A 14361-nucleotide genomic window follows, 5' to 3' on the forward strand; every position below is an offset into this window, starting at 1 on the left:
CAAAGGGTTTCCTCTTAAGTAGACTCATGCCTTCCTGATGATTCTGTAAGTGAAAATGAGTTGAAAGACAATTAGAAGCTTTGCAGAATGAGGGTCATATTTGAACAGTTTGATGAATCTGTTGGTGTATTCACCTTGCAGTTGGTTGCCAGAGTTTTGTTGTTCACCGAGTTCAATTCCCATTCCATCTAAAAAAATAAAATAAAAAGAAAGAATCACAGATATCTCTGCTCATTGGAAATGTACAACCACTTGGCCTAACAATATGAATAACTCTGGACAACAGTGTTGCATGAGAACATTTAAACATTAGATACTGTACCGTTTTCATAGTCAGTAGATCGCTTGAGTACTTCATAAAAGCTTTTGTCACCTAAAACAAATACACAATAAAGTGGATTTTGTTAAACACAATTGAAAAATTGTTCTGTGAATAGTTCAGTGAATTAGTAGGAAAAACAAACACTGAACTGACTGACTTTAATGTACTTCCAAAAGGACCACTTGTGGTTTAATGAATGAAAGAGATTTATGTTCAGCTATGAACTTATAATTCATTTTAATTCAAATTAGGAGCCGTTGTCCTTGTCAGAAAACATGTCAGAAATATCCATAACCAACATGATTGGTTCAAAGACTGACCGTGCTGCAGTGGGAGGTACACATCATCAGGAGCTCCACTTTGATTGGCGTTCTGGTAGTCAGCTGAGCCCTGATTTGTTCCCTGAGACTGAACAGGTCTGTAATTAAAAGATTACTTATCATAAATGAAGTAGAAAAGATGATGGAATCTACTTCTGTCATGTTGATGAATAGACAGAGGTCAATACTGTACTTACCGGACACAGGCAGGATCTGTAATAAAAAAAAATATATATAACATAAATATTGAACCAAATACAAACCTACAGTCATAATTGTTTGTCAGGGTTTGACAAGGCTGTCCTGTGAACAGACAGTGACAGAGGGCCATGCCCTCTCAAACCACTGAGAAGTTACTGTACTCAGCAGGGGTCGATAAAACATTTCTAACAAATCAAGTGTTACACCCGAACCTGAAAAAAATATATTCCTATCATTCATATTCCACATTAAAACGAAATAAAATTAGATTACAATAATTGGATTGGATCTTTAAATACAGTGTACCATTTTCATTGGAGTGCTGGATTACTTCATCAATGCTGTTGTCATCTAAAGCAAAACATAAGCATTAAAGTGGTGCTTATTTTAGTTAGGCCTATTTCAAACATGGTTTCAATTTAGTTAATTGTTCTGCTAATTAGGAAAAACAGAAAACAAACTGACTTTAATGAGCTTCCAAAAATAACACTCATGTTTTCATAAATGTAGACGTATTTTTAAGTTATAATACATTCAGATTAAATTAGAATCAGTTGTCCTTATCAGAAGAACTTGCGAGAACATGATTGGTTCAAAGACTGACCGTGCTGCAGTGGGAGGTGCACATCATCAGGAGCTCCAATTTGATTGGTGTTCTGGTAGTCAGCTGAGCCCTGAGATTGACCGGGTCTGTAATTAAAAAGTAAATATTTTTCACAAATGAAGTAGAAAACAAGATGGAATCTACTGCTGCCTTGTTGAATAGACAGAGGTCAATACTGTACTTACCTGAAACGACCTGGATCTGTGGATAATAAAAACATATATATAACATAAATATTTGAACCAAATACAAACCTACAGGCATAATTGTTTGTCAGTTTCTCCTTCATGAGAAAGCCTGTTAACGCGGTGGTGACAATGTCACAATGAACTGTACACCAGAACTTACATTTCTAACATTCATATTCCACATTAAAATGAAATAAAATTAGATTACATTAATTTGATTGGATCTTTAAAAAGTATACTGTACCATTGTTATAGTCATGTGGCTGCTGGATTACTTCATAGATGCTGTTGTCATCTAAAGGTAAACATAAGCATTAATGTGGTGCTTATTTTAGTTATTTCAAACATGGTTTCAATTTAGTTTCTTGCTCTGCTAATTTATTGCATTTTTATGGCGCTTTTCTAAGTACTCAAAGCGATTTACAATGGTCCATTCATTAATACATGAAGCGGGGAACAGTCAACGCCAATGTCCTCACTTCCCACATCAATGGTGGCAAGCTTATGCATGAAGACGTATTTTAAAGATATAATGAATTCAGATTCAATTAGAATCAGTTGTTCTAATCAGAAGAACTTGCGAGAACATGATTGGTTCATCAGACTGACCGTGCTGCAGTGGGAGGTACACATCATCAGGAGCCCCAATTTGATTGGTGTTCTGGTAGTCAGCTGAGCCCTGATTGATTCCCTGCGACTGAACGGTCCTGTAACTAAAAGGTAAATATTTGGCATAAATGAAGTAGAAAACAAGATGGAATCTACTGCTGTCATGTTGATGAATAGACGGAGATCAATACTGTACTTACCTGACACAACATCGACCTGTAAATTAAAAACAATTAGATTAACCATACATATTTGAACCTTAATATCGCTACGCTATAGTACTCAGTATGATTTAAGTTGCTCTGAGATTATAATCTGACTACAGACATAAAATGAGACAAGATAAGGGGAAATGGCAGCAGTCGTTCTAGATACAGAGAAAGCAAGAGCAGCATAAAGATCACAATGAAAGAAATATATCAAATAGATAAAAAGAGATGGCAAAAAAAAGAATCTTATAAATAACACAATTAATACAAAATATTTTTTGTGGTCTGATGGCGGTCTTAATGATAATATAAAAAGGTGACTAAGTAGAACAACCTCAACCTCCTCAGTATGTTTTATGGAGAGTTGTTCAGTGATTATAATCTAGATGATCCATCTAATGTAGTCGTTCTCACCTTCGGATGTTCTGTATCGACACAGCAGGACCAGAAAGATGGTCAGAAGAATCACAACAAGAAGTCCTACAATCAGTCCAATTATAAGTGGAGAAATCTGTTCCACAGGCCCAAACACTGAAAGATGAAAACAGCATTTGAAAGAAATAACTAATTTTAGCATTTAATCTATAGACAGATTTAGACACTATGACGGTAATGACAATTGCATTTGAAATAAATAGATTAGCAGCACTAGAACAACTCCTTTTAGCTTGTACTGTAGGCTGTACTAAACATATGTCCCAAAACATGATTCAACTGCTGTTATAAACCTGGGAGACCACAGTCATGTCTGTTATTCTGTAATAGTTTACAAACAAAGCTGTGTATAATTAAGACAATTTAAATGAGTGTCTTTTTAACTTTGATTCTGTGTACATAATCACTTGCATGAAGTTGGTAATGGGTACCAAGTACAATTATGCCTGAGTAAAAAGTAAAAAAAGAAACCATACATGTAAATCAGAATTAGGACAAAGAATTCAAATAAATGAAAAAAATAAATACCAGTACACTCACATGTCACTGCCATCCAGCTCTGTGGTGACTCTTCTCCAGAATATTTACACTTGTAGAAGCCCTCATCAGACTTAGATACAGCAGGTATGATCATCTCTCCATTGGTTTTAGTTTGGACCAATTCTCCATTTCTATAAAAGTCCACGTTAGAGAGTGACATGTCTCTTTCATGTTTGCAGCCAAGGGTCACAGAAAGTCCCTCGGTCACAGGGTGAACAGGACTCACCAAAATCACAGAACCATCTGTAAAACAGTTCATCGTTTTAAAACAGTCCATGATGTTAGGTTTCACACTGAACAAATACAAAAGCATGTTTTTAATGAGTTGATGGAATGCTGCAGTATTGTTAGGTATAGTGAATGAAGTAACTGGACTCACCATGTACTGTGATGTTGACAGCATTACTGTACTCTCCCAATCCAGACTCACACCAGTACACACCACTGTCATTTGTAGATACGTTTCTTATCCATGTAGATTCATTCATTAAAAGCCCAGATGATAACTCTTCCAATAGATCAGTGTGACCCTTCACTTTCCATTCAGTAGAGTTTCCATCACAGCTCAGTGAGACAGACTCAGAGATGAAGTGCTGAGTTCTGCTAGAACTCACTGTGAGAGAAGCTGAAGAACGAAGAGCTAAAACACAACACAGGATCAGAGGTCAAACAAAGAGCAGTGTTAAAATGACATGAGTGAAATAAACTCAAGAAATGAAAGGAATATAAATAGAAAACAGGGGAGTGAGTTAGAATGAGAGAGAACCGGTCGGTCAGTCAGTCAGTCAGTCAGTCAGTCTAATTGTCTTCCAAATTGGAGGTGTGAACATCAGAATTGTGGATATGCTAACTTGTTTCCAAAAACTGTATCCCTTCAGTATCTACCCCATAGTCCTAAAATATAGTGTAAACACATCCTTACATGGAATTAGGAAATAGTTTTAATCCGAGGGTATGCGGTTACCCTGACTCAGAGATTAGACGCCTCTGCCCTGCACAGTCTAATAGAAAGCACAAAGCTTTAAAAAATAAGTCTGCCTCATCCAGGCAGTTGGCCAGGAGCCACTTTGAGTGGTAGTTGGGACAAACGCAGTCAGTGGAGCAAACGCAGTCCGCACCAAAAATATTTACGATTCTGTCCCTATCGGTACATAACTCGGACGCCGCTGAGTCGACTAGCAGACCATCGGCTGGTCGACGCGGGCACTCGCGCCTGGAGGCGCTCGGGCGCGTCTCCTCAGCCTCAAGGTCTGCTGAGTCGGCGCGCCTCCGTCATGGCCTATAACTTATAATTATAAATTATAGTGAAAACACATCCTTAAATGGAATTAAGAAATGGTTTTACCTTTAGTCTAGGTAAACTTAATTAATTGCAAAACATGACACCCCTTATTCAAAACAGATGGCGAATGCATTCTTCTCTTTATAGGGCCTACACAGGTAATAAAATTGCCTGTGAGACCTTCATGAATTGAACCTCACAGTCAGCAGTCAGTCAAGCTTGTACCTCTGATTTTGTGGGGGAAGTCATCTAATGCAATCTTTAATTATACACATTTGCAAACATGGAGGTATATGCCTGCTTGCAAAATGTTTATAACATTTCCTAAAACCTAACCATGTTTATACATATATATAAACAAAGATTCAACACAAAAAGTAGACCATACATATGAAACAGGGAACATGCCTGAACATGCCCCTAAAGCCTGAAACAAGCAGATGGGCCATCAATGACCCAATGGGCCATCAACAGCACCAGCCAATGAGGATAATGGCCACATGGAAGCCACACCCACAACAAAAACACATAAATACAGGAAGAGAGGAACAAGAATTCATTCTCATCCGGAGGATCGCATCTGATGAAGTACAATAATAGTACGAAAACGTTTATGCATTTGAGAATGAACCAACAAACCATTGGACGAAGACAGGCCTGGCAGGAAAGAGCCAGACCAGATGGAGAAACCAGGAACAACCACAGACCCAGGAGACATATGGTACCATGCCAGGTAAGCCAGGTAGGTAGGCACAGACAAACTTACATACACACACCACATGAGGAGAGAAACAGTGATTTCCACAAATCAATTAGGGGGATAAACAATTTGATCATTGCACTACACCATTCACAGAATGTAGACATAAACAAATACCCAGAGGGTATTGCTAGAAAAGAACAAGAACTGATGGATTTTATAAAACCAGCAAAACCAACAGATAGAACCTTACTGCTACTACAAGGAAGTGCAAAGCATTGGTCTTACACCACTTTGTTAATATTAATAGAACACTTCAGCCAATTGATTGAAAACACAAAAAAAGACCTGTCCCAGTGCTTAACACAGGAATACGACAGGGCCTTCTCCATTGCCACTAAATGGGCAAGAAAAAATCTGGGAAGGCGCCTAACAGAGAAGACTCTGGGCTTAGCCCATACAGCAGTAAGGGAAATATATAACACAAAAACACACACACCAGCACACCCCACACCACACGTTCCCCCCCATCCCCCAGCTCCCCCCTCCCTTCCTTCTTCTCCCTCTACAGGTAACCCAGGCATGGGAGAAGACTCAACTGGAGGATTGGAAACCACAGGAGCAACAACACAGAGAATAATAGAATTTACACAGGCAGAGTTCCCAGACCTGCCCACACCTGAGGGGCCATGGACATCGATTGGACGGAAGGGAAAACAAAAGAAACGGAAGGACACCAACAAAACCACACAGCCTGCAGGGAGGAACACGGAAGAACAACAGAACCCAGGAAACACCCCGAAACCACAGAGGGAACGTCCCACCAGGAGGCAGACTACACCACCCAGGGACACACCCCAGAGGACAACCCAGGAGAGAAGGAACAGTGGAGGGAACCAAACAACACCAGAGGGACCCACCGAAGACACTACTACACAGAGGGAAACACCAGCACAGGAAGAAACAATCGAGACGAGACCTAGGAAACCACGCCACTGGAGAGGCGGATCAAAGGATAATAAGGCCACATGGAGATTTGTACCGAACCGAAACATCATCATAATTGGGGACTCCAACCTGGCTCGGATCCCAACAATCACAGATGACAGAATCCAGATAGAATCCTACTCTGGAATGAACCTGGAATGGGCCGGAACAGTCCTGAGAAAAGCGGAGAAAAATGAGGACGCCACACACCTCATCATCTCAGTAGGAATTAACAACAAGAACCAAAAATCAAGAAAAACAAGCTACACAGCCCTGAAGAGACTCCGCACTGCAGCCGAAGCAAAATTCCCCAATGCAGAGAAACGCATAGCACTAATCAACTACTCAGAAGGCCTAAGTACTGACCAAAAGGATACTCTGACATACATAAATGAGGAGATAAAGAAAGAGCCCCACCTCCCAAAATTGCCTGCAAACAGCTTCAAAACAGACAACGAAAACGTCCACTGGCTCAGGGACACAGCCGAATCCATGTTACAGCATTGGATAAACTCTTTAAACTAATAAGGCCCAACAGCTCAAACCGGCAGGGCCTTATGGAGTCGGATATAATCAATCTGTCTCATTATTTCCAACCAAACGAACACCAGAAAACACTTCTGGAAAAAGGTTTATCATTCGTCCCCACATTAGACCTCTACAGGCAACAATCACAAAACTTGAGAACAGATGTGTCGAAATACCATCGCAGACTCAAATTAGCCACACATTTTGGAGCTGGAAACGACACGGAAATTCCGCGCTTCCATCTTCCATCCTACTGGGAACCAGACAATGACAAACTACCGGACAGCCTAAAGCAATTGATCCAGATGGACAGAGCCACAGTACAAAATGTACCAGGACACCTGAAAGAAAAGAATAACATCACAACGGATCAGGTGAGAGCTCTAAGATCATTAGCTAACAACCGGGACATTGTGATTAAGCCTGCGGACAAAGGGAGTCGTATAGTCATTCTGGACAGACAACAATATGTTTTTGAGGGTTTAAGACAGTTGAATAACTCAAATCACTATGTGGAATTGGAAGCACCCATTTTTGAACAAACAGCAATAGAGGTGAGGGGAATCATTACAAAGTTAAGGGAGAAAAAGTTTATAGACCATAAACAAGAAAAATACCTACGGGGCGAAAATTCCCCCAGGGCTAGAGTCCTTTATCTTCTACCCAAAATCCACAAGGACCCAAACAGCTGGACTATTCCTTATGAAATTCCACCTGCACGCCCAATTGTCTCGGATTGTAACTCAGAAACATATGCCACAGCAGAATATATTGAGTTCTACTTAAACCCACTATCTGTAAAACACCCAAGCTATATTAAGGATACATATGACTTTATTGACAAAATAAAAAACATCACGGTTCCTCAGGGTGCCTTCTTGTTTTCAATAGATGTTGATAGCCTTTATACCAATATAAATACATTAGCGGGAATGAAAGCAATCAGAGATATCTTTAAAAAGTATCCTGACAGACAAAGACCAGACGCAGAATTATTGGAACTACTAGAATTAAATTTGACCAAAAACGACTTTTCATTTGATGGGAAAACCTTCCTTCAGATCAGTGGAACAGCCATGGGAAAGAAATTTGCGCCATCCTACGCAAATATATATTTGGCTTTATGGGAAGAACCCGCCCTTAAAAAATGCAGATTCAAACCCACACATTATTTTAGGTTTCTAGATGATATTTTTGGAGTATTTGAGCACTCCACAGAGGAATTTGAGCAATTCATACGAGTCTTAAACACACATCATGCCTCAATAACAGTGAAATATGTCACAAACAAAGAACACATTGACTTCTTGGATGTTACAGTCTTCAAAGGGAAAGATTTTAACACCACCGGCAAACTGGACTCAAAGGTGTTTTTTAAGGAGACTGATACACATGCACTGCTCCACAAGACATCCTTCCATCCAACCCATTGTTTCGCAGGAATAGTCAAGTCTCAACTCCTACGTTTCAAGAGGATCTGCACACAAACAGCAGATTTTGAAAATGCCTGCAAAACTCTATTCACAGCATTAAGGAAACGTGGATATACAAGAACATTCCTCAGGAAATCATACAACACATTCCAGGAAGTGAAAGTAAGGAATGAGAAACCCACACTAGCCTTAGTAACCACATTTTCCAGCCAAAGTTTATTGGCAAACAGAGCCATCAAAAACAATTTTGAAAACAGGGGGGGAAACCTCCTACAGAACTTTAAGATAATTTCGGCCTATAGGAAAAGCAAAAATCTGAAAGACTACTTGATCCACAGCAAATTGAAGCCATGGAACCAAGTAGCACGGGCAAGGCCTAACTACTTTAGCCCGAAACAAACGGTTAAAAACAGGACAAACAAAAACATTATTAGCCTAAGACAGAACATCACATACAACACCAGAAATTGTGTTTATCTGATTACTTGCCAAGTGTGTGGATTACAGTATGTAGGAGAGACAGGCAACTCCATAGCAATTAGAATAAGCCAACACAGGTACACCATTAATAATGAAAAAGATACCCATTTATTAATTGTTCAACACTTTATGACACATGGGATTGATGCCATAAAAGTATGCGGCTTGGAATTCAATGACTGCTGGACAATTGGACAGAGAAGATTCCATGAAAAAGAATGGATTACAAGACTTAGCACAAAATATCCAGGAGGCCTAAACTTCTAAACTGCCCAAAAAAACTGAAACTATCCACATACTCTTACTAAACTAAACAATAGAGTTGATCACCTACATCAACCACAAAGTGGAGGGGGAGATCTCATTGTTGAGCTAATGAGAATATCAATGAAGGCACATTGATACCAAGAGCCATCAACATTTGGACCATCAACAGGGAGCTAATTGTCTTCCAAATTGGAGGTGTGAACATCAGAACTGTGGATATGCTAACTTGTTTCCAAAACTGTATCCCTTCAGTATCTACCCCATAGTCCTAAAAAATATAGTGTAAACACATCCTTAAATGGAATTAGGAAATAGTTTTAACCCGAGGGTATGCGGTCACCCTGACTCAGAGATTAGACGCCTCTGCCCTGCACAGTCTAATAGAAAGCACAAAGCTTTAGAAAATAAGTCTGCCTCATCCAGGCAGTTGGCCAGGAGCCACTTTGAGTGGTAGTTGGGATAAACGCAGTCAGTGGAGCAAACGCAGTCCGCACCAATAATATTTACGATTCTGTCCCTATCGGTACATAACTCGGACGGCGCTGAGTCGACTAGCAGCCCAGCGGCTGGTCGACGCGGGCACTCGCGCCTGGAGGCGCGAGGGCGCGTCTCCTCAGCCTTAAGGTCTGCTGAGTCGGCGCGCCTCCGTCATGGCCCATAACTTATAATTATAAATTATAGGGAAAACACATCCTTAAATGGAATTAGGAAATGGTTTTACCTTTAGTCTAGGTAAACTTAATTATTTGCAAAACATGACATCCCTTATTCAAAACAGATGGCGAATGCATTCTTCTCTTTATAGGGCCTACACAGGTAATAAAATTGCCTGTGAGACCTTCATGAATTGAACCTCACAGTCAGCAGTCAGTCAGTCAGTCAGTGGATCTGTCCTGAAGGTTGAAGGTTAGAAAACAACCTAGAAGAATTATACATGATGAATAATGAGTCACACTCACCACCAGACCACACAAACTGAGTTTCACTGTCCTCAGTGTAATAAACTGGGTCTCCTCTCCCAGCTTTACACACATATCCTCCTGTGCCTGTAGGACCATGAATGATGTAGGAACCGTCTACAGTCCCATTGTGGCTACCAGGTAAGAGCTCATAAGTGTAGGAGCTGTCTGATGGTTTAGGTACAGCTCTGTACCAGTAGAACCCCCAGCCTTTAGATGATTCTTTAACATCACAGCTCAGAGTCACTGAGGCTACAGGACTCAACCACGAAGGAGACAAACTCAGAACAGGCTGGGGTTTTGCTGTTGGAAAACATTTCTTTGAATTATAAACATTATTATAGATATTGATGTTTCATGCAGTCTTTTGGAAGTTGCCACTCCCATTAACAATATTATTTTTACATTTTCTATGTAAAGGAGATATATTCTGACTTACCTGACACAGTCAATTTAACAGCATCACTCCACCCTGTTGAAGACTGCTGGTCATTGTTGGCACGACCCTTGCACACATAGACACCGCTGTGATGAACAAAGGCACTGCTGATTCTGAATTCAGCCTGGTTTTCTGGTTTGTATGAAGCTGAGCTTGTTGTGAACCATTCATACTTCCAGTCTGTGTCACTTATCCCCAGTATCTCACACTTGAGAGTGATGGTCTCTCCCGTGAATATGTGAGACCAACTGGGCTGCAGTATCAAAACAGACCTGCCCTCTGTTCAAATAAAATACAATCCAAATTAGCATACAAAACTTCACTTGTCTTTCACTACAGGAAATAGGGTAACCGTCTTCCACGCCGACATCTCGCCACTCCGACTAGTGGCTTCCGCGTGCGGTTAGGGTTAGGGTGGGGTTTAGGTATAGGGTTCGTTAACGTCGGAAAGGCGACATGTCGGAAAGCCGCCATGTAACCAGGAAATAGGCAAGAAGTGACTTGTGGTCCAAGACAAACAATAGGAAAGCAAGACCCGCCATCTCCGGTTTACTTCCCGGATCTGTGTGATGTAGTTGGCCGCTTCTTTAGGAGACCAGAAGTAGGTTGTGAGTATTAATTTCAGTGACAGAAGTGAATGTGAATACAACTTATGACCCATTCTTTAGCCAAATGGTCACTGAAATAAATATGGGACGCATTCTTTCTGAACATTCTGACACTCAAATGGCATTTCTCAGAGAGACGAATCAGGAGAAAATCAACTTATCAACCTTTTTCTGTCCCAGCAACACGCTCGCAAGATCTAGAAACAGTAATCACAGGACGTTCGCAGGATCTGACGGCTAGTCAGATGGCGCTAGTCAGATGCCGAAGATTGCTAGTGGTGAAGATTAGGATGGCGGATCTTCCTAAAATAATTTGTTGTGGCCTTGGTTGTAATTGCCTGTATAACATAATGGAGCATGTGCTTTGGAACTGTTATTAAAATCAGTAACCATCCTATCTGATCCTGACTTATTCCACTTATAAACAAACAGTAAAAAATGCAGCTTAGCCCTCAGCCACACTGTAAAATCATTTTTTATCTCACTATTTTGTTTAGCAAAGCAATGAGATGACTCACCAAGTGTGTCTATGGTGACTGCATCACTGTATTCAGTGTAGTAAACTCGTTCTCCTCTCCCTCCTCTGCACCAGTAGATTCCACCTTCAGACACACTGATTGGTCCAGTAGAGTATTGGACAGCATCTTGCATGATCAGTGAGTCCTTGTTATGTTGGTACCAGTAGTAGTTCCATTCAGATGAGTCCTCCACAGAGCAGCTCAGTGTAACACTGCCCCCTACAAGTATGTCTGTATGGTCAGCTTTCAGTATGGCCTTTGGTTTTTCTGTTCAGATTTGGAAGAAATAAGAGAAGAGGGTGTGGGGGGCAAGGGGAAGAGAGAGAAAAATCAATTAAAAACAACAATGTATCTACATATTTACACATAGTATCTATGCGGTACAGTATGTACCTGAGCATAGCAGCAGATACTGTACATGATATGGATGTTAGTTAAGGTGCTAATAAAATATCAGTGCGCTTTCAACTGAGCTGTTACTACTCTGAACTTATTCAAGCGGTGAAACCAGTACAGTCGCTGATGGGCCTTTTTCCGCCCATGCATGGTGTGTGTCCCACTTGAGGTCCTCCTTGATGTGTACTCAGAGGAACTTTAACTTGCTGACCTTTTCCACTGCATCTCCATCGATGTAATCTGAGTTCCCAGAAGTTTTCGCCGGCTCGGCGAGGAACTTCTGGGCCAGAGCCCTGGGATTTGTGGGCGGGATGTAATTTACGCTCTGAATCTGAGCGGACACGCCTCTTACCGGTCTGGAGCTGTGCAACTCGTGTAAAAAGTCCGACGAGAGGCAAACAGCAGTCACAACAATGGCGGCCGAAATTTCTCAAGGGGAAATTGCTTCCCGTCGATCCTATTTAGATGCAACACCCACTGCATTTGGATCCCGCCCCCTTTTCTTCATTGGCTGTTGATTTGAATCACAACGCAGTGGCCGCGCCCCCGCTGTCCAAACTCCGAGGCAATGCCTCCCAGACTACCATCGATGAGGATGGGCACATGCTCTCTCCACGGCTTCCTTAAGTCCACAATCTTTCACTCTCTAACAGGTTTCACTGTGCCATTTCCGGGTTGTACACACTGTTGGCTGTCTACTTTTTATGGGAACTTACTGTCATACATAGATGACCATCTCAGGGTTCCTCGTAGTTAGAGTGTCTTCCCTGAGATTGGGAGGTCGGTGTTCGATTCCCCGGCCTGGTCATACCAAACACTGTAAAAATGGAACCCAATGCCTCCCTGCTTGGCATTCAGCATCAAGGGTTTGATTGGGGGTAAGTACTTGTACATCCAGCCGCCTCACACTACAGCAACAGGCTCCTGCCCTATGGGCCACATGACTTACTTACTGACATATAGACACGCATTAACTGTGATAATAATTAATAACAGTTAATAATTGTTCTGTTCTACATTATACCATAAAGTAGAGGTATGGGCTAATAAAGTGACTTGTTGGCTTGGTTGTATCCCACAATGGAGCATGTGCCTTGCTACAGTACTGTTATTCAAAACAGTAACCAACCTACCTGATCCAAGCTTATTTTCTACTTATAAACAATACTTCAGCTTAGCCCTCAGCCACCCTGTATAATATATATTTTTTAGCTCACAATTTGTTTTTATTTTATTTTTATTACAAAGCAAATTAAATGACTCACCAAGTGGGTCTATGGTGACTGCATCACTGTATTCAGTGTGGTTAACTGGTTCTCCTCTCCCTCCTCTGCACCAGTAGATTCCACCTTCAGACACACTGATTGGTCCAGTAGAGTATTGAACAGCATCTTGCATGATCAGTGAGTCCTTGTTATGTTGGTACCAGTAGTAGTTCCATTCAGATGAGCCCTCCACAGAGCAGCTCAGTGTAACACTGCCCCCTACAGGTATGTCTGTTTGATCAGCTTTCAGTATGGCCTTTGGTTTATCTGTTCAGATTAAGAAGAACATGTTAAAACTCATTTCCAGGATAAACTGTGGGATAGCTGAAAGCTGCCCTTAGTAGCTTTGTATACATCATTAGTTACTTTAAAAGTGGCAAAAACAACCTTTACCTAATCCAGATGACATCGTCGTCACGTTGATGAACTGGCCGTTTGTGGGCATATCAACTAGTGTGGTGACGGTCTTGTCTCCTATACGGCCAAATGGGAATAGTGCTCTTTATATATATATATATATATATATATAGGAAATAATCAGGAAGTGACTTAATTGTGGTCTTGGTTGTAATTTCCTATATACCATGATAGTCCATGAGCCAGACAAGATTTCATTATCGGAAGAGTGGGCAAAACCATACCTATATTAAATTGTTTATAGGGTCAATACGAGTAAATCAATATATGATAACCTTTCCACAGGAGCAGCTTTTTCATGGTTATCACACATTTTGTTATCGAAAATATGCCCGAATTTGCATAACTTTCCAGAATCAACATTGGAACATTGGACAAAGCCAGAGTGAACATTCTTATTTCTATTTGTTAAGATTTTGGAGTCAAAGGTTTTTAACGAGGGAATATTCAATATCTGGCTCAAAATTGGGGCTCTGGCTCATGGACTAAATGCCTAATTTGCATATTTAAATATACAAGTTCAGAACACTTGTATTACGATAAATCATTGTCTTCATGTAAGTAATCAACTCAGGAAGTTTCATTATGATAACTACTTTTTACATTTTGTCATTCTTTCACCGGTCATGTATGTATGGTGAAAATAACAAAATG

At 40.7% G+C, this 14361-nt stretch overlaps 1 protein-coding gene across 1 annotated transcript; it reads right to left on the reverse strand.

The window, feature by feature from the left end:
* Window positions 1-630: 630 nt before the first annotated feature.
* Window positions 631-11932, reverse strand: LOC311034501 (sialoadhesin-like; the record flags this gene model as incomplete). The annotated part of the gene is made up of 11 exons (XM_084042380.1): window positions 11630-11932; window positions 10504-10782; window positions 10065-10367; window positions 3808-4068; window positions 3429-3671; window positions 2868-2984; window positions 2445-2460; window positions 2245-2348; window positions 1633-1648; window positions 1448-1533; window positions 631-740 (listed from the first exon to the last, which is right to left on the reverse strand). The coding sequence occupies exons 1-11, from the start codon at window positions 11760-11762 to the stop codon at window positions 631-633; spliced, it is 1668 nt and encodes a 555-aa protein (XP_083898506.1). The 5' UTR covers window positions 11763-11932.
* Window positions 11933-14361: the final 2429 nt, after the last annotated feature.

This window comes from Gymnoscopelus microlampas (assembly GCF_963454915.1).
Source record: "Gymnoscopelus microlampas genome assembly, chromosome: 19".
Classification (NCBI taxonomy): Eukaryota; Metazoa; Chordata; class Actinopteri; order Myctophiformes; family Myctophidae; genus Gymnoscopelus; species Gymnoscopelus microlampas.